The 27,308-nt window shown below is 44.4% G+C and overlaps 1 protein-coding gene across 1 annotated transcript in view; it reads left to right on the forward strand.

Annotated features, from left to right (window-relative positions):
* The first annotated feature begins 1,073 nt into the window (after window positions 1-1,073).
* NTM (neurotrimin) overlaps window positions 1,074-27,308 on the forward strand; it is an 885,373-nt gene continuing 859,138 nt past the window's right edge. Inside the window, exon 1 of the mRNA XM_063139536.1 lies at window positions 1,074-1,403. Coding sequence (XP_062995606.1) covers window positions 1,322-1,403 — 82 coding nt within the window. The 5' untranslated portion in view covers window positions 1,074-1,321. The remainder of the gene's footprint in view (window positions 1,404-27,308) is intronic.

Here is a 27,308-nt window from a genome sequence, read left to right on the forward strand (position 1 = left end):
TTCTTTTTTCTTGGTAAACTGAAACATTTCTATGGGAAGTTGTTGAACTGAATTTGGTATGGCTTACTGTGTTTTTAAAATATGTTTTTGAAACATTATTTTATTTTGATGTAAACTGTGTTGTGCTTAGGAAAAACAGTATAGAAAAGTATGAAACCAATGCACCCGTACATCAGGTGACCCCCTCCCCTGCATTGATTATGTTGCAGCTTCTCCAAAACAGTCTCTTCTTCCTTCTTTTCTGATTTGTGTTGCTTCTGTGCTTTTAAGAGATTGTTGACCTGCACAACGTTCACAGCTGAAGCTGTTCTGGCTGGGAGGTATAACGATGGGAAAAGCTTCACCTGCTTAATTTCTGCACGGCAAGCTGATATTAAAAACACCTGAGCAGAGATCAACAGCGGCGATAGGGTTGCCTGATGTCATTTGTTTTTACACAGAAGTAATCCTATTGAATATAATGGGGAGGGCCAGGCATCACACAGCAACAAACCAGGGTTTGTCTCTGAATGAATCCCTGATGAATGTGCACGTATGATTCCTGAGTTTGCCTGTTTGTTGAATCCACCCTTTACATTTTAGCTTCCTTTACCACACATTAAGTATACCCCCCACCCCCTAAAAAAGATGGGAAGGATCCATTACTCCCAAGTATTATATGCACAGAGCTTTCAGCTTAAATCCCACCCTCTGTAGAGAAGCAGGTATCCTTAAAGAAAGACAGAACCACTTTGCATTCAGAGTGGTTCTGAAGTCCTCAATCCGGAGTCAATCCAAAAACGGTTGATCCGGATTAAACACGCACTCGCCTAATCCGGAGTCAGTCCCAAATCCAGCGATCGGGCTTCATCACCTGCATACACGCGACCCTCGGGACCTCTTTTAACACCTCCAGCTGCAACTCTCAGGAAGCGAGCGCGTGAGGTTGCGTGTTGCCGCTTTTGTCAATCGCTGGATGCGAACCAATGAGTGCGCCGCGTAGGAGGGCTTGTCCGCATCCCATATCTTGGAGCGGGTCTCGATGCCAGAGCATGAGTGGAGATAATTACTGAGAAGAAGTCTCTCGCTCGCTCGCTCCGGCGCGTGGAGTCTCTCCGGCTTGGGCTTCTAGTCCTTCAATCAAGACTGGATTTCCACCCCACCCCCCACCCCTAGTGGCTTTCCAAAAAAAAAAAAAAAAGCCAGCCAGCCAGCTCTGCGCTCTCTCTCGCTCTCTCTGCCAGCTTCAGAGCCACCAGATCGGACAGGGAAAGGGGAAAGCGGCTGGAAGGGAGGCGCGAAGCCAAGGCGCGATAGATCTATAAAAACGCCAGCCTCGAGCATGACTGGACTTCTGGCGAAAATGCACCACCCTCTCTTTTGGGCGATCTTGGCCGGGATGGCGTCGGTCTTCCTCTTCCAAGGTACTCCGTTCATTCCTTCGCGCGGGGCTGCTGGCCAGCGCCTGTTTTGCTTTGCTGCAAGGGGGGTGGGGGCTGGGGAGGAAGGGGGTGCTCTGAAAATCTTGGGGGGCCCTTCCTACCGAGGTTTCCTCTTCTTCTCCGCCCCTTCCCCACTGAACCCATGTATGCGTTATCGATTGATCTGGCTCTTGTCGCTGCTGCGGTCGGGAAGGCGATTTGTGGACGCGGCTTGATGGCTTGATTTGATTCGGGTCGGCGTGATCCGTCCTGCTTATTCGAGGTTCCGAGAGTGAGGTGCTTTCCTTTCCTCCTCCTCCTCTCCTCCCCACCCCCCCCTCGCGCGTCCCCAGGAGAAATCCGTGGTAGATGCCAAAGGCGTGCGACGTAGTTGACAGTTGAGCCGAGATTTGCAGGCACAGCATCACTGCTGCTGCCCGGGTGCCTTCCTCCGAAGGCGTTGGGGAAGGAAAACTTCCACGCACTAACTTCTGCCGTTGCTAAGTGGGGAAGAAAAAAAAGGGAGGAGGGTGAGATAGGGATGGGATGGCTGGGAAATGATCAGTTCCTCTTTCTCCCCCCCCCCTTTTGAATCTCTGCCCTTGTATCTCGAAAACACACCCACCCACCCTGCATTCTAAGGCTAATAAACATTCTGCAGCAAATTGGGCTTACACCAAGGAAAGTGGGGTAATCTATGACTTAATTGAACCTTCCTCAAGTCCAACACACCTGGCATCCTCCTGATGTGTTGGACTACAACTCCCATCTCCCACCAGCAGGCTGGTGGGTCATGGGAGCTGCATTCCAACTGATGTCGAAGGCGCCAGCTTTGGGGGGGGGGAAAGGTGACTGATATGATAGTGCGTTAAGAGCCTTTTTGGGGTGGGGGTGGAAAGGGTGAAGGGGTCAGGGGTATCGATAAGGCAAACTTCTGGGTGTCTTTGGGTTGCAAAAGCTACAGAGCGAAGGACCCTTCCAGGAGGTGGATGCACAACTCTTGCTTCTGTCTTGACAGCGGATGCTCCTGTGAGGGAGCTGGAGCCAAGCTTTCTACAGCTGCAGTTGGCTTCCTCGTTTTCCTTTTCCTTTACAAGATTCTCCTTGTATGGCTATGTTTGTTTTTTTAAACTCTCCAAGATCTGTTTTAATGGCAATGCCAAATTTGTTGTTGCTAAGTGTGTGATGCACCACTAGCAGTGTTTCTGCTGTTTCCAACCCCCCCTTCCCCGCTTTCTTTGAGATTTAAGGAAGATGGAGAAACTTCACAAGTGAAGATTGAAAGGGTGGGGAGTGGTTTGTCCTAGAAATTTCTCCCTATTTATCCAGCGTGGCTGCTTAAACAGACTGCAAAAAGCCAGGTTTATTGATGGGGGAATTAAGGGCAGAATGGAGAGATGTCCTTTGACGCTTCTCTCCCCCCATCCCTTTCTCCAAAGAGGTTTTCTGTCTCCTTCTGACTGGCGAGGGCTTCTTATAAACTTGATTAAATACTTTCCTTATAATCCTCTCTGACCCCTCCAGCTGAGGTCAATAGACTTGATGGTGACTTAATTCACTCCCCTAAGGAGCTGGAGAGAGATTCTGGGGGTGGGCGGAGGGGAAAAGAAATGGGTGTGGATTGATTAAAGGCTGGGTGATGTGCAGCGAGCAAAAGTCTATAGGAACCGTCTGTCAGCGGTTGGGTGTGGGAGGCAGAGAGACAGGTGTGCACAAGGTCTCTGCATTTCATGGGAAGGGGTGGGATGGGGGGAAATCGACCCATATGTTTCTGCGTGCACCATGCTGGCCAGCGTGTCAGTGCGTATTAGCTTCTGCACAACCATCTGGAGATGCCAGCACATATATTTCCTACCAGGGCATGCATGGCTTGAGCAACTTAATAAATACGTTGCATTCTGCAATATTGATAGTGGCCCAGAGTGGTGAGAAGGTGTCTCTTCTATGGCATTGGAGGCTACCTCATGGCTGTCGAGTTATTCAATGGTAATGCAGTTGGCATCCATATCTTCTTCTCTGGAAAAGCTGTTGAGAATCCCTCATCCTTAATTTGTTCTCTTGCAGAATGGCTGAAGTTGGCTTTGGAGAGTTATGATCAGTTAATGCTGATACTTGTTTTTACATTTCACCTACAATACATGTATATGTGCATACATCCCATCTGCTAAGTTGTTTTCATTTGGAATTCCTGAGCCTGGCAACTCAAAACTTCACCCCTTCCCTATGAGATTATAGAAGTTTAGACTTTACCACTTCAGATAGCATCATATATATAACAAAAATGTGGAAAACCAGCAAGGACGAATTGAGAGGCTACACTTTCTCCTTGATGAGATGGCTTTCCATGTGCAGGGAGCTATTTCATGTGGGTAAGCAGCATACAAGAGTGTGAATCATCCCAAAGTGGATGCAGTTTGGAAGTTGGCAGACTTGTTCTGTATATCAGTGGTGTGGCTTCCCAGGCACTGAGCTGTCATTTATAATTCTCTGCCTTTTCCCATGCTTTTGGGGCACCTCTGCCCACTAGATTCCTTGTTTATTAACAGCTATTCTCTGCCACTCTTTTTCAATTGGAATTCTGTCCATCCTTCCTTTCCAACTTAATCACAACCGTACCCCCTTCAAAATGACACACCTTAATCCAGACTTTCCTAACCAGGTGTCTTCTAGAGGTGCTGGACTTCAACTCCCAAGATGCTGGTAGTTATAGTCAACACCCCTGGAGGCAGTAGATTAGGAAAGTTTGTCTTATATCGTATCTGCGACAATAGGGATTTTCCTTATAAAGAGCTGCCTTGAGTCCCTACTGATGTAGCTAGCCTCAGCTGTGGCTGAGACATATTAAGTCATGATTTATGGTGCCTGTAGGAAGCCTATTGTATCTGCATGCACTGAAGACGTCTTCCGAAGATGTGGTGGGCTTAGATATTTGCCAGGAATGTATTGACCAAGGAAATGGACATCTTTGACTTTTTCTGATGATCTTTGTTGGAATAATTGGCACTTTTAGCTTCAGAAGGATAGTTTGCTTACTGTCACTTCAGAACAGTGTCTCCCCACCCCTCAAATGGTAGTAGCTCCTATTGAAAGCTCTTTTCTCCATAAGAAAATAGGAAGCTGCCTTATATTGAATCAGGTCACTGGACCATCTAGCTCTCCAGAGGCAGTCTGGCAGAGGGTCTCCAGAGTTTTGGTTAGATGTTCTCTTGGCCTACCTAGAGATGATGGAGAATGCATGCAAAGTATGTGTTCTTCTACAGGGTAGTGGCCACTCCTTTTTAAATGGACTGGGTAGGTTTGGGTACAAAGAAGGTGGTGTCCATTTCCATTCTTCTTCCTCTAAGGCAGTGATTCTCCCACTGCTCCGAGCTTTATCCTTTCATTTGCCTGCTGGAGAACCTCTGGGTGTCTGTGCACTGACTACATATTTGTGGAACTTCCAGGATGTCAGTACAGATAGAGTCCTTGCTGAAACTATTCTGCTGAATTGTTACTCTGCAATTGCACCACTTTCAGAGGAAAGTAGGTAGTGTGTGGGTTGTCTGTCTTTCCAGGATGGTTTATTACTGTTTATGAGCCTTGATAAGTATCTAAGGGATCAGGCTTCCTGGGAAGAGTCATGGCTGAGCAGAAGAGCACATGCTTTGTATGATGAAGGTTCCAGGTTCAATCCATGGCAACTTCAGTAAAGCAAATACTCTTGTCTGGAGAACCAATTCCACTCAGTGTCAACGCTACTGAACTAGATGAACCAGTAGACCAACTCCATGCATGCCAGCTTCCTATTGCTCTTTCCTAACACAGTTTGAGTGCTTTGAGTTTGGGTAAAGCAGGCTTCATGTCTGAATACAGTGGGTTGCAGGATCTAATAGACAGCACTTGGTATGTTAGAGATGAACCAGTAGGGCCCTTCCCTTGACTTAATTCATGAATGGTATTCTGATTTATTTATTTAAAAAAAAGACATGCAATTGGCCTTCAGGATTATATTTAATTCCCTGGAATTCTGATGTATCTCTCAATTCAGTTTGTGCTGAACTGTACCTGTGCATGCAGCTCAGTCATGGAATAGTACCAATATACATTGCTATACCCCCTTTTTTTTTTAGTAAATGCAGATATGATTTTCACAGTTTTAAAGTCTTTGGAACCAGGCATCTAGACATGGGCCATCTGGACTAGCAGATTATCTGAACACTATGAGGCTGAACTTCCAAGCAAATATTTGTTGAGACTCTAATGTGCCAAACTTAAAACCTGCATAGCAACAAAGCCTTTTTTTTAATGATCTTTGCTGAAGAGCACATATAAGCTACTTGTTGCTGGAATTAGCCTGTAATGAACCATAACAAATCCCTCTTCTTGCTTGACCATATAATTCATGTATTTAAATTTGGATTGTGTGTTGCTGTTTCAAGTCTTGCTCCCCCAACTGCTGCTCCCCCAACCTTTTCTCCTGTTCCAATTTTGGGTGTATCATAGTTTGCAATCTGCTTTGTGTTTGTGGCAGTAACACCACCAACATTCTTTGGCTTAGCTCGTGTAAATAACGTAAACATTCCTTGTTGGCAGCCCCAGACTCTGTGAGGAAAGGGGAAGTTGTCAGTGTGGCTGGGATTAAAAGGAGCAAACAAAACATTTCACAGCCCCTAGGAACAAAAGTAAGTGCTTTGCTTCATGTTGAAGACTGAGGAAGAAGTCCCAGGGGGCAGGGACATTAAGAGGAGGAGAGCCCAGAAGGTAGATGGCTGATGGAAGGAAGCAAAAGAATAAGTGGACCTGAGACCAGGGAACCCAAGTGAAGAATGTGCAAAGGGGATAGAATTGAGGCATTTCCTTGATTGCAGGCTTGTGGTGGAAGTTTAGAAATGGCCCATTGTCTGCTGCACATGAAAGCCACTTGGGTGGGATATTAGGGGTGAGGGGATGAATATTACTAAAATAGAAGAGGCACCAGTCTGCTATAACACAACATCCATCTTGCCCAGGTAGCCTCTTGCCGTGCTTTGCAATAACCCAGCCTTGTTCCATCGATCCAGCTGGCCTGCTTAGGAAGCGAACCACGTTCCAAGTCATTTCCCCCTTCCTAGTCGCTCGCTCTCCTTGGGTTTGAAGCTTTACTCTCTCTCCTTCCTTCAACTGGAGCTGCGATTTCCTGCACTTAGTCCCCCATCCCCCAAATCGGCTATGGAAAGTGGGGGGTGTGTGTGTCTGGTTTTCAGCAGCAGGTTGGTTCCTCTCCCTTTTGAGGTAGGCAAGACAAAGAATGCCCCACATACCAGCTTTGGCTTAGTGGCAGACATGAGAGCTCATTAGCTCTTGAGGGTTTTGGCCTTGCCCAGTGAATGGATATTGATTGGTAAGGGATTCTGGGGTGTGCTTTGTGTGTGTTTGTTGTGTGTGTGTGTGTGTGTGTGTGTGTGTGTGTGTGTGTGTGTGTGAGTGTGAGAGAGAGAGAGAGAGAGAGAGTGTGTTTTAGAAGCTGGAGAGGAGCTGTCCCTTCAGCACACACCTTCCTGTCCCTGCCCCAGCTCCACAAGGCGCGCTGCGGAAGCCTGCTATTTTGGTATTCTCTTTCTAGCAATCGTATCACTCCCTCTTAGGAGGATTTGTTCCTTTTTAATGCTTTCTGATCAGTTTTGTTTAGCTGTAGCCTTTTGTTCCTCTGCCTGGTATCTCATTTAGTGCTTCTGGTAATCTCCCTCTTCTCTCTTAGCATGAAGAGAGGTTTCTGGAAAAGGAAAAAAAGAAAAGAAAAGAAAATTGGGGAGGGAACTGAGAGAGCCTGTGTTGTCAGTGGCTCATGGAGGGCGCCTGGCAGTTGAGAACCGGCACAGAAGGCTAAGTTCACTTTTTGTCACCCATTCCGAGTCTCTCTCAGCCAGCCGCGTTTCAACAAGCGGCTTCCTTTGCAGGCACAAAGCCCACGTGGACAGCAAAGGGAGCAGATTGCATTTCCCCAAGTCTCCTCGCTACCCTTCTGCTCTTCCACCCACTGGAGAAGTGTCAGAACTTTGCACCTTGTCAAGAGATTTTCAGTTGAGATCATAGCATGGATTAAAACGTCGACAGCTCTTTTTCTTTTTTTTAAGGCTATGCCTAATTGCAAATGATTATCATGCTTATGCAATTGACAAGTTTTTAAATTAATTAATTAGAATAATAATAATAATAATAATAATAATAATAATAATAATAATGAAAATTGGCAACTTTTGCATTTATTATTAGCTTTGTTTTCCCCTCCCTCCATATACCAAGAAAATGTCATAAAATATCCAGTAGCCCTATATGGTGTTTGCTCCTTCTGTCAAACCACTCATTCTTGTGGTGGGTTTCTGCAGGTTCCAAGGAATCATGTGTGGCTATGGATTGTGCCATGTGTTATCAATAGTGCTTTGGGCACATGGTTTAGGTGAAGAGGAGGCAGTGGCAGCAAGAAGAACAAACAGAATGAACTGAAAGCCAATTCAAGCATTATAGGCACTAACCAAATTCAGTTGTATGGGACATGGCCAAGCAAGTCTATGAAACCGTAGCAGAACAGTATCAAAGAAATCCATTCATCCCTAACTTGCCCTTCCATTCTTGGTCCTAGGTGGCCTATCCTAGCCCTTAGGGGCAGGGAGTTTCAAGTGGGTGCAGTATGCTGCTTATCTTGAGAACAGAAGAGTGCATCCAGTCTGCTTTGATGTGATTTGCTTCTATGGGGACATCTCTAAAGGTCTTTGCAATAGACATGCTCTCCCATATAGACAGGCAGACAGACATGATATTTGGCATTTGCACGGTACTTCGGAGTGGTGGCTTTCAATGGCACCTGTTCCACATCGTCTTGCCTGGCATGGAACCCCTCGAGATGAAGTATTCGGGGAGCCCATTCCAGGATGCAGAGTCCTTTCATTGGGAGCAAGGGCCAGGTCTATTAGTGAGTCTGCTGGAAGCCGCATGCCAACTTAAATCAGGGGCATTAAATCAGGGGCAATTTAAATCGGTCAACATAAATTTAAATTTAACATAAATTAACATAAATTAACATAAATTTAAATTTAACATAAGTTAACATAAATTTAAATCAGGGGCAACATAAATTAAATCAGGGGCAACATAAATCAGGGGCAACTTAAATCAGGGGCATTGAAGCTCAGACCTGTGGGATTCCCTAGATGCACATTCCTATGGTGCCCCTGCCTTTCCCACAGAGGGGGGAGAGACAAAGTCTCAGGGTATTGAAAACATCCAAGGATTCTTCTTGGAGACACAAATTTTCAGAAGTCTTTGGCCCAAAATATATGGCAGAGGGCCAAAATGCATTGGGAGACTTGCGGAATACAACTCTATGTATATTGAATACTCAGAAACTTGGGTGGGAGGGTGCTGTTGCACCATGTCCTGCTTGTGTGTCCCTATTGGACAGCTGGTTGATCACTGTGTGAACAGAGTGCTGGACTAGATGGACCCTTGGACTGATCCAGCAGGGCTCATCTTATGTGGGGAAGCGGCAGTGAAGGAGACCGAAGCAGGCTGGTAAAAACCAGAAATGTCTGACTGGTATTTGGCACGTGGACAAGGTTAGAGATGTGCTGGGATTTTTCTGGTCCACAGCTTGCTCTCTCAGCCACCCAGCTTCACCGGGCCTCACTGAGGCAGAACTGGCCTGATGGTAGCCTGTTTACAGAGAAAGAGAACTGGCAAAAGGCACGTACCGTGTTTTACAAACAGGCGATGGTGTTTGTGGATGAGAGTTTACACGTTTTCAAGATTACAGAGGAGTTGAATGACACAGGCTTGCCAACATTCATCTCCTACAAAAGACAGTTCTAAACAGCAGATCACTACAGTAGTTTGGTCTTATTTTCCCCAGCATGTGGTGGTATGTTGTGTTAAAACTACTGTCTCGAGTGAGTGAATGGAAAGAGAGAGAGAGAGAGAGAGAGAGAGAGAGAGAGAGAGAGAGAGAACTATCTTTGGCTCTCTCTCTCCTTGTGTGGATGATGGCACCAATGAATGTGTATTTAAACAAATATATCGACTTCTTTCTGCTAATATCAAGATTTATGGTCCCTTGAAGAAAATAATAATAGCCTTGACTTCGCTGGGGTCAATATTTACTACTTGGCTCAATAAAATCGTTATTATTCACGTCGGCAGCCGCCAATCGGTGCCTAATAAATAATAATAGCGATAACTGATGTTTACAGTCTTGGACATCCCAATTACAAAGTACACATGCACAATTTATTCTGCTTATTTTATGACTCTGATCCAGAGACGTGTGTGGCAAGCTCCAGGCATTGAGAAGGGTCTTTTTCTAACTTTCTTGAATGGCATCCTTTCACCACCGTTTTGCCAGCTTTGCTGTAGTTCTACCCTGCCTCCGAAGATGTTAGTTTCAAAAGCCATGGGAGAAAATGAGAATGGGCTTCAGTATTCAGAATATTTCGTGGGGGCTTCATTGTGTGCTCACATACTTGTGAAAACTAATGCTTTGAGGTCTATACATAGATGTTTGTGCACCACAATGATGTGATCTTTAGGGGGAAATAAGCTGACTAGGTCACATTATTCAACTTGTTTTCATGTCTAGCCCTATTCCCCCTGTTTTGGAAGAAGGTGTCTCAGGTAATCAATCAGAATCAGACTCTGAAGTAGAGGAGTCGGCCCCAGACGCAGGCCAGCCTGTACCACTGAGGGGACAGAGCACTCACACTTTCTCCTCCAGCTGGTCCTGAGCTCTCTCCAGAGCTTATCTTGGCAAGGGAAAATCATAGAGAGGCAGTGGGAAGCCAGCATTCTTCTGAAGGAGAGGCCACCAACAGGCTAACTGATCCTAGGGTGAGGCGCAGGCTAAAGAGCATTGAGTGGAAGGAAGGCAAGAGGAAGTCAGCCGGTTTGCATCGCATCTGAAGCCGCATCATAACTAACCTCTGTGAAGTTAACGCCTTTTGGGGAAAGGCTTTCCATTCTCCTCGAAACAACAATTATCTCACTTAATTTGCATAGTTTTGCCTAGGGAGAAGTTTCCAAGAGCTTGGACCCTCTTCAGGTGGGAAGAGATGTTTATTGCTTAATTAAAGCTGTGTGGATTACTTAGCAGGTCTCGGTTTTTGTCTTCTAAGAAGGTAGGTTTTTTTAAGAAACACGACACTTGTTATGAATCTTTGCCTTCTCTTCTGTTTAAAAAGAAGCAGTTTTGTAGTCCTTATGGTTGCAAAAATATGTGGAACATAGTGTTGACGTCTCTTTGGTGGCTTTGCACCTACACTCTCAGTATCTACTAGGGATGTGCTCCACTTCTCTTCGGTTCAGAGAAGCAGGAGCGAGGCGGCCTAATTCGCCTCCGAAAAAGGCGGAGGCGAAGAGAGTCAGGGGGGCTGCGGATTGAGGCGAAGAGGATCGCCTCAATCCGGAGCTCGCCTGAACGTAAGTGGGGGGGGGAGAGGGACTAATCTGGCGCTGCCGGCGCTGCCATCCATGTGGCTGCGGCGGCAGCACCAGGTAAGGGAGCAGGGAGGAGGAACACTTACCTTCCTCCATCGCAGGCTTCAATTGAGGCGCCTGTTGAAGCCAGAAGTGAAGGCCGAGGCCTCTTCCGGCTTCAACCAGGGCCTCAATTGAAGCCCGCGATGGAGGAAGGTAAGGGGGCGGGGTGGGTGGGTGGCTTATCTTGCGCCGCCGCCGTCCATATAGTGATGGCGGCGAAGCCGGATCTCGCTCCGCGGAGCGGCGCAAAGAGGATCAGGCCACAAAGCGGATTGGGGGGTCCGTGCACACCCCTAATATCTACACCAGAGGTAGGAAACCTGGTGTCTTCCAGATGTGTTGGACTACAGCTCCCATGAGCCCCATCACTATGGCTAATGGTCAGGGATTCTGGAAGTTGTAGTGTAAAACATTTACAGGGCACAGCTGCTTTTTTTTTTTAAAGGATTTACTCAATTTGCACCTGGAAGACCTGAATGCAATTTGCAGACAGAAATCTATACATTTCTAATCTTGTGCCACACACACACACACACACACACACACACACACACACAAAGCGAAGAAAATGTGTGCAACAGCATGTACATCTTTGGAAAAACCAGCAAAGAAGCATGAAAAAAATCTGTTCCGAAATGCACGCAAATGTGCTTTAGTCAATAGGTTGTTGCATGTGTCCTAAAATGTGTAGCCTTAAAAGTGTGTACATTAATGTGTACGTTATGGGAAAAGTATGAATTTCCATATAACATTAAAAAAAAAGCCCACAAGCTCATATGGAATCAGGATGGAAGAAGCTTTACTTCAAAAATAAATCCTGACAGACTCAGCAAGACTGAGATTGATGGATCCCTGCATTCCTAACAGCACCAGAGTGCCTCTCCTGATGTACCCTCAGTAGAATGTGCATTCCATTTAAAATGACACTGCTTCCCATGCTGCATTAATAACACAGCTGTAACCTACACAGCATTTTCACCCATGTGTAAAAGACTCAATGTTGCTCTTACTGTCACCTGTGAAAAAGCCCCCTAAATATAAGCAGGGTCCTGACAAATCAAATGTTCCTTTGTAATATTGGACAATTCTCGTAGCTAGCTTCTAGAGTTGAGCCTGCCATAATCATTGGTAACATAATGTTCCACAGAGGAAATGTTCCACTTCATTCCTCCTCCTTCTGTTCGGCCTTCACGACTCTTTCATATCTTGGCATCTCTTGCTTCTGGTTAGCATTTTCAAGCCCTTTCCTAGTGTTTTGATTCTTGAGGAGCCAAATATTCTAACTAAGCAGCTGACTGGGGCTCTGCCCACCTCTCCACCCCTTTGGCTGCCTTAGTTTTCTCTCTCTCTTTCTCTCTCTCTCTCCCACTCATACCTTTCCCCAAACTTTTATTTTCCTATTTTGAGGGCGGGAATGACAACTCGACAGATCTAGGTCAAACTGGCAGGGCCTGCCATGTTCATGTGGACTTGCCTTTAAAGTGGAGGATGTGAAATGTGGATCAGTCTAATTCCCAAGAACCTGAGACATGGTGTAAGGAAGGGTGCATTGCTGTCAGAGGTGATAGTGGGAGGGAAGGATGCAATAAAATGTGATAAGCTGATGGGGAATCTTGAGGTCACTGTGAGGCTGCTGTGGGTGCTGTCTGTGTTTTATTTTTATTACATACTAGCAGATATTGACGGCTTTGCTTGGGTCCCCAAATAGTGTTAATCTGCTTCGCTCTGCTCATCGCTGCTCTCTCGAGTAGCATCGCTGAGGAGTGGAGGGAAGTGGCTCTCAGTGGGTGTGCACAGCTCTGGGCAAGGCTGGGAGGTGCAGCCATTTCAGAGAGCGTGGGTGGCGTCACACAATCCCCCGAGAACTCTGAAATGCCTACATCTCCCAGCATGCCTTTGATGGACTGCAGGTGGCCCTGTCCCCTCCAAGGGGCCCTTCCTTGACAGTTGCTGGGAGCTGTAGACATGCTGGAAGTTGTAGGCATCAGTGTAGGATTTGTTTTAAATTGTTTTAAAATAGTTAAACCACAAAAATTAAGCTTTTGGGATTTTTTTTTTTTGGGGGGGGGGTACATTGTACATGAAGACCTATCAGTGTCCCAAATTTCAAGAGTGTAACTCATCTAGAAGTGGGTAAACATTTCTGGACATGCAAATACACACACATGCTTTCAGCTTGATAGGGAGAAACGTCTCCATTGCAGTGCCGCCACACTGGCTGCCTGCCCTTCCAGATCTCAAAACAAGCATCGTGGTAGGAATCTTCTCCTGGACTTCGAATGACGTGTGGGGAACTGGAGTGGCTGCACCACCACCAAAGGAATGAGTGTACAGTGGAAGACAGGTAGGGTTGCCATATTCTGAATCCACAAAACCGGGACAATTGTGGTGGTGGTGATGGTAGGATTTTATTTTTATTTTTAAAAATTGAGCAATGTGTAAAGGTATAGGGAAAGAAAGAACGCTATCTAAGCTTTAGTTATCTAACACTGCAATTCAATGTGTGTCTACTCAGAAACAAATCCTATTAAGTTAAATAGGACTTATTCCCAGGTAAGTATGCATAGGATTGCAGACTAAAGTACTTAAGCACCCGCAGATAAATAATAGGCAAAGACCAGTTTAAGCAAAGAAACAGAAAAAAATGACACTAAATTACATTTCTCCACTAATTCTCAAAAGCTAGAGGAGACTTCAGTATGGAGACTTAAACTCCACTGAGCAGGCTCAAGGCACCACTTCGGAGGTTGGAATTTCGCCAGCTGGCTGGAACAGGAATCCGGGATTCTTGACTGATTGGCCGGGACATTTTCTAAATGCTTGGAAACCGTGACATTCCTGGTTTTCCGGGACATATGGCAACCCTAAAGACAAGCCACTTACACACATTCCATGGCCACCTTGTTGCTAAGGGAAGTGCTAGAATCCAATATTCCACCCACAAGAATGTCACTGAAATTTTCTTCTCCTTTGGCATTTTTTTTTTAAAAAAAACATTTCTATCAAATCAAATGGGAATGGTTTATTTATTTATTTATTTTAAAAAAGCAGAAGTAAATGTTGGCACAGGGCCACTTTTTGTAAGAATAAGGATTATTGAAAAGCTATAGATCTAACAGCAGGTGCCTCCTTCCTCTTCTCCTCCCAAAGTCTATACCTTGCTCTTTCTTAATAATAAATCAGAGGTGATGCCTTTACCTCTCTCATCTCCTGCCAAGAAGGATAGCATAGATTTCTTGATGCGCTTACAGCTAATGTGTCCAACATTGAAAGCACTTGTAAATTAATTGGCCCTTTGACTGTATCTTTCCCCCACCTTTCACCTATTGACTGTTCTTTCTCAAGGCAATCTTTGGTTCTTGGCCTCCTCCTCCTCCTCCCTGCTATCCTTTACTGTATATGCCGGGTAATAAGAGTGAAGAAGCTCCTAAAGTGGGCTTGAAGCTGCAATGAACCACCAAAGGGTGGGAATGAGTTTGGGAATTTGGCTGAGATATGGGTGAGTCTTCGTGCAATGTATTTTTGTTTTGCCCTAGACGATGGAGAATGCCTGTGCTTCTTCAAGTCCTAATTGTGCACTCAGTCATCTTCATTTAGGTAGGAGCTGTGCTGTTTTATGCCCATCTCCATGAACCCATGTTACTTTCATAGAATCATAGAATAGCAGAGTTGGAAGGGGCCTACAAGTCCGTCGAGTCCAACCCCCTGCTCAATGCAGGAATCCACCCTAAAGCATCCTTGACAGATGGTTGTCTAGCTGCCTCTTGAAGGCCTCTAGTGTGGGAGAGCCCACAACCTCCCTAGGTAACTGATTCCATTGTCATAATGCTCTGTCAGGAAGTTTTCCTGATGTCCAGCTGGAATCTGGCTTCCTTTAACTTTCCCCCTTTCCTGCCCTGTTAAGTGTGACACTTCTGTCCACTTCTACATGCACTGAGTTGGTTGCTAGGCATGCAGATAGGAGTAAGATGAAGGTGGGGATTGGTGTAATGGTTGTTGCTATCATAAAAGCACTAATGCTCCCTAAACAAGAGGGAAAACGTAGTATTCCTCTATACAGTTTGGGGCAGGGAGGAGGGTCTCCCAGTGAAAGCCTGCACTTTTCCCTTGCATGTATTGATGTGTTTGAAGTGTGGAGTTCCATACATGCTGTCTCAAGATGCACAGAGCCTGCAAAATGTAAAATATGTTGTACATTGGAAGTCTCATATACAATATTGGCAGGTGAGTTTGTGGCTGGTTGTTCCAGAAGGTTTCCTACTTGGTAATATTTCACAGCATGAAAATAGCCATAACATTGGCATCTCAGGCTAGCACAGTTATCCCCAGTTATTAGCCAAATTATGGGATAACCTCACTGTGGTTTGGCATAGAGGCAGCTTGGATTTGAGTGACATCGCTTCTAATGAGGTCTACTTAGGCGCGACGCTGACTGTGAGCCTGATTTGTTAGTGCCTGCTGAATTCAGTGAGCCAAGGCGACTTGTCATTGAATACCACATTAGATATTGTATTATTTATTGTTTACTTTAGCACAGCTTTTCTTGCATGTCAACATTTTCTTATTGTACAATTTCAAGACTTCAAACGCTGACATCACATTAGCAGCCAGCTCCAAAGCCCCCAAATAATGCATAAACTATGATTATTCTTTCTGATCCACTTGTGTTTATGTAAATGGAAGGGAAAAGCGGTTTTCAGATTGCTTTCAGGAGCTTAAGGGCTTCGTACGGAGCCTATTATAGAGAAATCAAACTGCAAAGCAACTTCTGAGACAAAGAATTAGCAACTCGACGATACCGTGTGCACAAGTCCAACTGCACTGGTTCTGTCTGCATTGCAATTCAAGGGACTCCCTTGGAACTTGATAATCAAGCATGTGCCAACAGGCTGTCTGCTTCGGTAGTAACCGCGTAATCAAGGGAGATTTGCAATTCATCCAGATAAAATAGCAGGGGGATTCATGAGAGCAGCAGGAAAGAAAGAAGGAGATGTGGTGGATTGGTGAAGGGAATAGAAATTGGGCAAGGGTAATGACCAAAGCTCTTTAGAGTCTACATTGCCTTTCATTCTCCACCCATTCCGTCTAGCAATTTGAAAAGAAGGTGGCATTTCTGAAGTCGCACAACTTGGAGGATACGGTCACTGTTTATTGAGTTGTGACTTTCTCCCCACCGGCCAGGAGAACTTTGACTTCTCAGCATATCCCACTGCTAGGAATAAGGGAAAATTTGTTCAGTTCACATTTTAATGCAAACTTATCTACCCTCCTTTTTTTGTCCAGTACATGAACTGAAACTTGTTATCCTTCATAATTCACACTTCTCCAAATGTTGCAGTGAAGTTCTCCAATTAGAAGTTGCATACAAAAATTAGAAAAAAGTGCACACAAGCACATATATTTAAATAACCTTAAAATGTATTATATTAGGAAAATTCCTTGCCAAAAATAATGGGTGTACTAGGCAAAACTGCATACAAAAATTGACATATTACGAGGAATGTGCTTTAAAAAAAATGCATATTTTAATGTGAACTTGAAAAACACATACATGAAGTTTGGGATGAACTGAGTTTAAAAACTCCATCACACCAGGAGTTAACACGCTCCCTACCTTCATGTTTTCGTTCCTCAGTTACTTCCTCTTTTCCAAAGAGGAAGTACACAACGACCAGAGACCTATTGAGTCCACTGTTCTAATATTGCTGCTTCTCCTGCACACAGTAGGAGAGAGCAGCAATTTTGAGTTTAAAAAAAACTTGAGACTTAACAAGGTTGTTTTTTTTTCCTCATGAAGGAAGGCCAGAAGGGGCGGGAGGCAGACAATGTCATGTGAGGGACCTGAGCAAACTTCATGAGTGCCCAGTAACAAGTGTGCAATAAAACGCTCATCAGATGGAACTTTAAGACTGGGAAAATTAGAAATTGAAATTGAGAGATCCATCTATCCTTACGCAGCTGTTGCATTATCTAGCTATGTTGTAGTTTTACTGCTTAACAAAAAATGGGTGAATTAGTGGAGCTTCTTTTCCTTTGCTGTATTGGTCGCTGTGTGCATGTATCATTGGAGAGTATATCTAGGTTTCTGGGCTACCATGAGCATGAGACCCAGCCAAATGTGGCCCTGATGTCATTGCTTTGCTTTCAAGTACTTGGTTATGTGAGAGAGGGCATACCCGTTAATGTATTTCTTCCAATAAAGAGACCTGCATCTCCTGGGGGATTTTGGCACGTTCCAATCTCAGATTCTCACTTCTGCTATGAATGCACTAGTTGATATTAGGGAAGCCACCATTTCTCAGTCTACGTCGCCTACCTCTAACATGAAAATATCCAACTAAATGCATGGCTGCCACTAAAATTGGAAGCTTTGTGTCTATCCCCTTCATAGTGTCTTGTAGGACTTGGCTGATGTGTTGACAACATGGTTTTCTGCATTTCTCCCCATTATTAGCTGCTGGACAGCTGGGGAATATAGAACATCCTGATGTCAACACATGTAGCTTCATCCCACGTACCTGTTTCCCTCGAATTATCCCCTGCAGCGTTTAGCTGTCGTTGTTGTTGTTGTTGTTGGTGCTAGCTAAATCACACCCCAGGAAGCAGCACTCTTAAAATCCTTTTCATACCAGGAAATGGGTTTAAAGGGGGAAATGTAAAAAATCATTAAAAAATCAAAGGATGACCCAATCCAATTCAAATTTGGTATGTTTAAAGCTCTCCTTAATAACTATTACTGTGCCAATTTGGATGTCTTTATCTTTAAAACTTACGCAGATGTAAGCATTTGTTTAATTTTTCTTTAAACCTATCAAATCCTGCTCCTGCACCCCCAGTGGCCGCTCGGAAAACAACAAAATGATTCGCTCCAAAAGTAGTACCAAAATGGGTCGGGTCTTTTGCCTTTGAAGCCCAATTCAAGCAGGATGCATGGGAGTTCTTCACAGTCAAAGCAGATTATAACCTGGAAAACTTCGGAGTCCTTTGCACGGGATTTGTAGTGATTGCACAGTAAAACGCTGGTGTGATAAAGCTGATGGTTAAATTCTTCACATTGCTACGGAAAGTAAGAATGGGGGAAATAGACAAGCAACTACTGTGTGCTCTGTGGCAGATGTTGATTTAGCATAACCTCTCGTTTATTCCTTATAATGAACTACCTTACAGGGTGATTAGAAGGATTGCCAAAACAGTCTGTGCAAAATGCTTACAGCACTCAAGAAAAGTGTTTTGTAAAGAGACGTGTGTTTTGAAAATCGCTCCTCAGGTGCATCTTGGTCTGGATGTTTGGGGATGTGTAATAAGCAGAAGAGTGCATATCTATAATTTCTATATAATGTGCGCAAATTCCAAGAGGGCATTTCTATCTACATTGCTATTTCATATACCGAGTTCTCTGCCTGTCCTTGTCCTTGGCGAATTCTGGCTCAACTCTAGAGGGCTTTGCATCTCTTCCAGAAGACGATAGGCTGAACAGAAGCCATGTTCTTCTCACCGGCTGCCAACCCTTGCAGCCCCTTCATGTGGCCGTATTTCTCTCTTTCTTTTTGTCATTTTTCCTGGTTCCTTGCAGTAATTTCCCACCTGAGCACGGAGCACTTTATAAATAGCAAATCTAAAATGAATTTTCTAGCCGCACTCATTAGTTCCCTTGACATCCATTAAACATCCGCGCAAGCAAGAGCAAGACGACAAAAGGGATTGATTTTAATAGTATGCTTAATAGGGGGGAAAAAAGGAAGGGAAATGTGTTGACAAGAGTCTTTTCAGATTTCCTAATAACAGAGAGGGATTTTGAAATCCATCAAATGGTTTTGGTGTAGCAACTGGGGAAGAGGCCAGACCAAGACAATCCTGACAGCAGTTTACATCCTTGCTGCTACGCCTTGGCACCATTTTCCTCCTCACTTGCCCTCGCTGCCCTCTGCCCCACTTGCCCTTTAATCCTGTGGTTGGAGTGGCCCATGCGATCTGTGTTTGAGTGTCTGCATTGCCCTCGCTCGAGATGTAGCGCTGTGACGGCATTGAGAAAATTACATGGGAACCTTGCAGATAATGGGATTAAAATGAGGCCGAGGAGAGAGAAAGGAAATGGGACAAGGAAGAGCAATGTGCAGAGAGTTCCTCCTAAATGTCCCAAAAGGGGAGGGCTCATTTATTTATTTATTTAGTTGCATGCATGCACTGAACAGAAAACAAGGCAAGCATTTAGCCTCGGCCTTTGAAAGCCCCCTCCCTCTTCCCCAGCCCCTCCTCCCTGATTTGCCTGGATCCATCAAGCGTATGTGACTGGTAAACATATCAAGTTAGTTACCCTGAGCCAGGCATTGAGATGAATATGTCGAAGTTAATGCTTCAAAACCTATAGGGGTGGAGAAGCAAGCAGAATATCCAATCTAGTGTGGAGCCTATTGGCAGAATAAATGAGTTGATGCAATAGTTGGAAAGCCGGCAAGCCGCTACCGTATGAGGCACTGTAGCTGAAAATTTAACTTTGATTTCAATTTTCATATTTGTCAGCAATAATTAGATTCAAGAAATGTTTTGCCACAGTTGTAAAATACTAATAAGTAGGTGCCTTTGTAGTATGGTTAATGGAGTCTCTCTCTCTCTCGCCTTCCTAGTGGCCTAGGAAAATTCCATTAGAGGGAAAAGTCATACTATATTATGGCATTTCAATGCATGCCAACTTGGCAGCTGCGGTAATATCAGCATTTGGAGACTGTGACCCGTCACTTAACCACTGGACTACTGGATGAGAAGGGTTAGTATTCTGCTGGTGTCTCATGATTTCGACTTGGCGATGTCTCATTTCCCACCCCCACCTCATTCTCCTGTTTTGAATTTTCTGAAGGTGGACATGTGAATGCAAAAGAGGGTTAGATCCTGATGAAATAAAATGCCTTATTCTGAGTTGGCCTGTGTGTGCATAAATAATCCTTGCCAGTGTGTCGGGCTGAGTGGGGAGCCAACTAGCAAATATGGATGTCGGGAGGGAAAATGGGGGAAGTGAGTGAGGATATGAATGTTGCAACCTTGACTTAGAAGTGGAACAGCCTGGAATGACTTGGACCCAACAGGCTAGGGTTGTAGACACTCAGGAATGAACAAATGAGGCTCATTCAGATCAGGATTAAATCTTGAATCTTAGAAGGGAATATCTTCGTGTAGGTTCAGTTTCCTGAGAAAGGGGTTTGCCTGGATCAAAGAGGAAAAGGATATCTGAGGCCACAGCTAGACCTAAGGTTTATCCTGGAATCATCCAGGGTTCATCCCTGCCTGAGCACTGGATCCCCTGTGTGTCACCTAGATGAACAGGTTTGACCCCTGGATGATCCAGGGATAAACCTTAGGTCTAGCTATGGCCTAAGCTGCCATTGAGATCTCAGTTACTCACTGTGGGTGATGAGTGCAAAAGTTATGGCATAAAAAGGGCCATCTATCTGCAATATTTATATACTGCTTCTCATTTTCACTCTTTAGGGTGGATTCCTGAATTGAGCAGGGGGTTGGACTCGATGGCCTTGTAGGCCCCTTCCAACTCTGCTATTCTATGATTCTATGATCCCGAAGCTGTTTACAAAAGAACAAGAAAAAAACAAGCAAAACACACACAATCAGGCTCCAGTATCTGAGGCAGTAAGACTATGCACATCAGTTGCTGTGGAGCATGGATGGAAGGGTTTTGATGCACCCATGTCCTGCTTATTTACACAGTAAAGTTCTTCTTTACACAGCACATACTTAAACAATGGAATTCACTACAACAAGATGCGGTGATGGCCACCCATTTGGATGTCTTTGAAAGGTGGTTGGATAAATTCCTGGAGGAGAACCCTATCAACGGCTACTAGTCCTGATGGCTGTGTGCTACCTCCAATATCTGTGGCACTAAGTCTGTGTTCACCAGTTGATAGATAACGTGGATGGGAGGGTGCCATTGCACCATGTCCTGCTTGTGGGTCCTTGGTCGACAGCTGGTTGGCCACTGTGTAAATAGAGTGCTGGACTAGATGGACCCTTGGTCTGATCCAGCAGGGCTCTTCCTATGTTCTTATAGCTCATGGCTGGGGGAAAGCTAAAGTAAACAGACAACATTTTAATAAATGCCCCCAAAATGCCAGCATTGAGGCCGAGCATAACCTCAGAGAGGAGATCATTCTGCAGCATTTCTGTGTTGCTGCCAAATGGAATTTCATCGGCCACTGCATGGCCAGTCAATGGCTTGGATGGCTCAGTCCCATTAGAAATCTGCCAGATCCTTCCCAGAGGTCCCGTACCTTTTTGTCTAATGACTCCAAGCCATTCTTCTTGCACCGCTAAAGGAAAGGTAGCCGGTGTGTGCTGCTACATGGCTTTCTGGTCTTCTCTTTGCTTTGCATGCCTTCCCAGATGAAGTGGCGAATTCTAGGGTCAAGGTGCAAAGGAGCTCCTTAAAACGACAGCAAGGCTGAGCTCATCAGTAATGCCCCCAGAGCAGAACAGAACAGAACTCCAGTTTTAAGGGAACTCTACATTTTAGCAGCTTCAAATTAGCTCTTCTAATTATCCATAAAGGATGGCACCTCATTACTCACTGCTCACATCGAAGCAGCCATTTTAAGACCCAGTTACCACCTCCTCAATTACCTGGAGCACGTCCATATGCCTTCATGCCAGCACATCGTTGCTCTCCTCAATCAAGGGAAAGCTCCACCACTTTCTGTTCTTACGATCATCAGGCACCTCCATGTGATATCCCCAATGGCAAGAGTCAGATTTTATTCCAAAGCTGCCCTCTGAGAATGCAAAAAGGAGAAAAGGTATTAAATTAGCCACGTTCCACACTGCAATTGATGGGAGCGAAGCATTAAAAAAAAAAAAAGTTGTGTCATTTTCAAGCCACTTCAGCCTATTAAGCACACAAAAGGTAATGGTGGAATGAGAAATGCAAATGGCCCACACGAGCTGATTAATCCCGGGATGTACAATTCCATTAATAAGCTGGCTTTATTTTTTTTAATAGGTAGCTTCTTCCAGGAGCAGCCAGGCCCCAGGAATTGATGCATTCACTGTAATTGTATTGCATGTAATAGGATATGAAGAAAATTATACTGGAGAAGTGAGTCTTTTCAACACCACTTCCCAATCAAGAGAAATAATTATTTGCTGTGGAAAAAGGCCTGGCGATGCTATGACAGTTAATAAGAAGAAAACAACCCCGGGACTATCCAATCCAGATGGTTTAGGCAATCTTGTCTAATTTTCCATGTTGCAGACGGAAGGGGAGGCATTGCAGCAGCTGGCCGGTTCCAGGTGACTCGAACTAGCAAGCCAAGCTGCACACAGGGGAAAGCAAATCACAACCAACATGTAGCGTAAAATACAAACTTTTTAAACCAATGATGACAACAGTATTTTTTTTTAAAAAAAATGTAACAAAGGTTAACCTATGTGTCATACAATTGGGAAAGGTGACTTGAGGTAAAGTTCCAGAAGATTATTATTGCTATTTTATTTATTTACTTGCTTAGTGCTGGGGGGAAATGTTGCTCTCCAATTCACTTCCCATTTTGTGGTGAATATGGGCTAGGGGGGCATTTTGAAATCGTGCAGTTTCTCTTTTTAAATGCAATTTTATGGGGGAAAGCTATGCCGCTTTGGAAAAAAAAAATCCCCAATTGGGTGCAATTTTCCTGTTCTGTCACATTAGATTTGCACAGTGTTTCCATTCACACTAACCAATCGGCACTCACAGAAATCAGAGGAGAGATGAGAAGCAAATTGACGCTCGGAGAATTTCGGTGCAGGTAGAGAGGAGGCTGGCTTTCCCCCACCCTTCATTATTTTTTTTAAAAATGCTTGTGAGGATTTCCTCTGTGACTGTCAGCACAGCTGCCATTCACTCCTCCCACCCCACTGAATGCATTTTCTGGAACATGCATCAATGGTCAGCGCAGTTAGACAGCTGCAGAGAACTTCTCCCCCCCGCCAGCAAGGGAGCCTACTACAACAACTCCCCACACTCCTCTTCCTCCTCCTCATCTTAATCATTCCTTGTTCACCCTCCTCTCACTTACCTTCAGCAGAGTGTTTTATTGCACACTCGCAACCGGATTCTCATGGTTCTTCACAGGTCATTTTGACAACCCCGTGATCCTCCTGCACATCTTCCGCACCATTCCCCAGTTTTAGCAATTTTTAAAAAAGTCTCAGAAAAGCCGGCTCTTCTGATACATGCCGCTATTTCCTGCCGTGTGCAGGAGTGTTTCCTCTATAAAAATGCCCACTAGAGGGAGCTGTCCCATTAAACGACATTGAAGCTGGACAAGCCATGTGGTCGCTTCTCTTCCTGCTCTTTCCCTCTGTGTAATTGGAACTCGTTACTCATCAGAGCCAACGGTAAGGGAATGTGAACCCCCCCCATCTGAAGGGAGGGACTTTATCCCAGATCACTGGGGATGATGGGATACAAATCCAGACTTTTAAGCACTCAAATTCCTCGACAGAGGATGGATGGATTTTTCCATTTCAGTTTCTTCCATATTCGGAAGTTCTTAATCTCATGATCTTTCTATTGTAAATATGGGTGGGGTGGGAGAAATGAGATTTTTGGTCAATTCTTATCAAAAACAAACTGAAACAAATCATTTTCCATCCCAATGCAAATGAGCTGGCACATACAACATCCTTATTTGCTCCATATCCTTATTTAAATAGAAGTTTTATATCTTCCTCTCCTGCCAGAAAGGCCCACAATGCGACTTCCAACAGACAATGAAATTACACTTTAAAAGATAAATGAGATGCAGTATTTTTTTCTCCTGATATACTCAGGTAGTGGTACTAAAATAAACAAAATGTGAGGCCTCAGAGAGCTGGGGAGAAGCCAAGACTACCCAACCATCCCCCCAAAAATGAAGCTTCAAAATTGTGCTAACAAACATCAGAAGTTTTAATTAGATAAGTAAAATGACCAACGTGCTTCGGTTACACCTTCTGCTGGGGCACTGAAAGAAATAAGGATCCATGTTGCAAACGACAAAATTACTCAAATCCGAATATATACTGCTTCTTCAATAGCTATGGGATTAAATATTTAAAACATTCATTAGAGATGGACTAAAGTTTTCAATTTAGCTCTGCACAGGGTTTTTTTGAGGTTCTTTCTCCCCTTTCTGTTTTACTTACCTTAAGTTCCGATGCTGCCCCTGCCTTTCGCCTTGCCAGAACCCAAAAGGCAATTGCCACAGCCAAGACACAAAGAAATTTCGCAGGGCACAAGTTTCATTTTGGCTTCCAGAAAAAAGAATGGCTGGAGCTGGGATCAAGGGTTGACATGATGGGGCATCTGCTAACTGCCCATGCTCCAATAGGGGGGCACTTTGACTCCTTGAGCCGTCTGTCCCTTCTGCTGCTGCTCCAGTTTGCTAACATCTGTAAACCGCCCAGAGAGCTACGACTATATTATTATTATTATTATTATTATTATTATTATTATTATTATTATTATTAATAATAATAATAATAATGCTGCCTCTCTGAGTAATTGATCACTGGCAGAAAGGTGTAGAAGGAGCAGTAACCACTGCACAACTTGTGCGCTCTCTCTCTCTCTCTCTCTCTCTCTCTCTCTCTCTCTCTCTCTCTCTGGGAAGTAAGGTGGATTGGGCCCAGAGAGAAGGAGAGGCAAGCAAATAGGAAAAGCAGCAAGGATTAGAAGGAAGTGGGAATACTTGAGAAATGCCCAGCACCTTTCCCCAAGCAGAATGCAGGCAGCTGTGTTGATCCATATCAAGAAACCTGTTGTAGTGTTTCTCATCTCCACCAGAAGCAGGTCTTTTGTAAAGCTAATGGATCTTAACTGCCCAGTTGAAGACCAAACCATCCCAAGATACTCTGCATTATAAAAAGGAACAGTATCCAGCTCCATCCCACGAGCGTTTTATTGTACGCTCCTTACTGGGCACTCACGGATTTTTGGAGGTCCCTCACAAGACATTGTCTCTCGTGGCTTCCGCCCCTTCTGGTTTTCCTTGCACAAGAAGGAAAACCAGAAAAAGTCTGGTTGCTGCTTTCTCCTGCTGTGTGTGGGAGAAACAATGTGAGTATGTCTGACTGAATGGGCCTCGTGCTCCTTGTTTACTTACTGTTTTCAAACAGGAAGTAACTGAGCGATGACAGAGAATTGATGGTAGCCAGCGTTTTTTCCTAGGTGTGATGGAGCTAATCGTTGCTGGGGAAATCCACTTTCCCCTAGCTACAGTGACTATTGCAGCCAAGCTTAAAAGAATAGGGCTTTCTAGGGGTAGTGTTGGTGGCAGATGATGCCAGCATCTCTGCTAATCAGAGTGTTTGGTGCTGTATCTCTGCAAGTCCTGTCTCCACTACACCACTGATGCCTGCCCTCCTCAGCATACCACCCTGACTTTTCTGAAATTCTAGTGCTAATCCTGTGTTGCTACAAAGCTCATAATCTGAGAATGATGGGATAAAAAGTTGTTTGCCTGTTTCCCTTGCAACTGGAACAACTTTACACCTTTTAAATAAATGTACTACAAATAAACCGGCAAAGGTGTATGTGTGTGGGGGGCAGGAAGGAGAAGTTATTTTTTAAAAAATACTGTTTACCATTTCTTGAAGCTTAAGACTGAAAACACGTGCTGTATGATTTCTCTCTCTCTTCTCTCGCTGGTGTCCTTTCAGCTTTTCCTCACCTTCTCTTCCTCCTCCTCTATCACCAACTGACTTTTCTTCAGCCCCTTTCCTAGCATGCTGTGCCTGCCCTCTCATTGGGTCAGCACTCCAAGAACTCACAGGCACAGGCATTATTACATGTGCGAACACAGAGTCACGTGTTACATTACATGCACAGTTTGGGGCATAGTCATTAAACTCCCCTTTGCGTCATCCCTCTCCGTTCCTGAGCTGCCCGAAGTTTGAGCGTTGAACTTTTTTGAAGTTTCAAAACCTTCTCTGTGTCTGCACTGCTCAGGCTTCAGTTTAGAACAAAAGCGAACCAAATCAGTCTCGTAGATCTCTTATAATAAGCCTTACACTGCCGTATTCTTATGTAAGATGCAGCAGCAGCAACTATAACCAATCATGACAGGGTGGTGTGGGTGGATGTATTTTTTCTCCTTAATGCAAAGTGTTACAAATGGCAATCCAGGCATACTGATGTGCTTGTTCCAAGGTAACACATGACTCTGATGCCCTGGGCCACATGCAATTAGTAATAAGCTTGCAATGGGAGACTAATACTCATTAAGGCTAGGGGGGGAAATGCAAAACCGTAACTGTTATTGAATGTGGGGAATCTAACAGGCTTTCTAATACTGCAGCCATCATCATTGTGACGCCTAGTAAATAGCCGGGGGGATATGGATAATTTTGAGCTGCCTCATCATCTCCGGGGCTCCATGTCTGCTAGCCTTTGGCTTCCTCGATTTGTATGTATGGCCTGACCCTCCGTTTAGTCGTAGGCTTGAGAGTGAATATCAGAGAGCAGCAAAGAAAGCCAATGTACATTTCGACTCAGATCCCAAAGGAGACGGATCTGATTGCCTTACAGAAATGGCTCCAATAAGGCTTGAAAGGAATATTGCTTTTTATAGCTTTTGGGATATAAAATATTTTTTTGGAGGAAAAATGTGATTGACTGGCAGGGTCTAATTCATCATCCTATCCCATTCCACTTCTCTAATCTTGCACGTTCCACACTCTAATCTTGCACGTTCACTCAGGATGGAGATACATGATGACTCCCCCAACTTTTTTTTTTTTTAAGAAAAGGAGGAATCGAAGATTGGGATGGAAGAATTTCTTTCCAGTTTCTAAAAGTTTCAAACTTTTTGAAGCACAAATTGATTCCATCTTCTTTCTGCATCCTTTTGCATTTTTTTTAAAAAAATTAAGAAGTCCACATGAATGTATGCATTTCTTGTCTGTCCAATTTTCCATAATGCATTTCTGTCCATATTAAATAAATAAATCAGAACTGCATCTCAAACTTCAGAAATGTGCAAAATCCCAACGGATAAGAGCATTCTGGCTCATGTATTACTTCAGGAATGACAAATTAGGTCAGTTCACATTAAAATGCAAACAAATCAAATTTAGCCCCAAACTCTAGTGGAAAGGGATGAAGTAGAGCAGTGTTGCCTCCATCTTGTGTGTGCATGTGTGTGTGTGTGTGTGGGAGAGAGTCTTTATGCCCCCCTCCCTGAATGGGTACACTACTACCCATTCTTTGGATTCCTTCCTCTGTGCCCAACCCACACCATGCCCAATGGGAGAGCACAATTTATTTATTTATTTATTACATTTCTATAACGCCCAATAGCCGGAGCTCTCTGGGTGGTTCACAACATTTGAATGAGTGCTATGGATCCATCCTTTTGCTTCCATCACACCATGCTCACTCTGAGAGGACCCAGGGGTCAC

The sequence above is a fragment of the Elgaria multicarinata genome, chromosome 12, assembly GCF_023053635.1.
Source record: "Elgaria multicarinata webbii isolate HBS135686 ecotype San Diego chromosome 12, rElgMul1.1.pri, whole genome shotgun sequence".
NCBI classification, from domain to species: domain Eukaryota; kingdom Metazoa; phylum Chordata; class Lepidosauria; order Squamata; family Anguidae; genus Elgaria; species Elgaria multicarinata.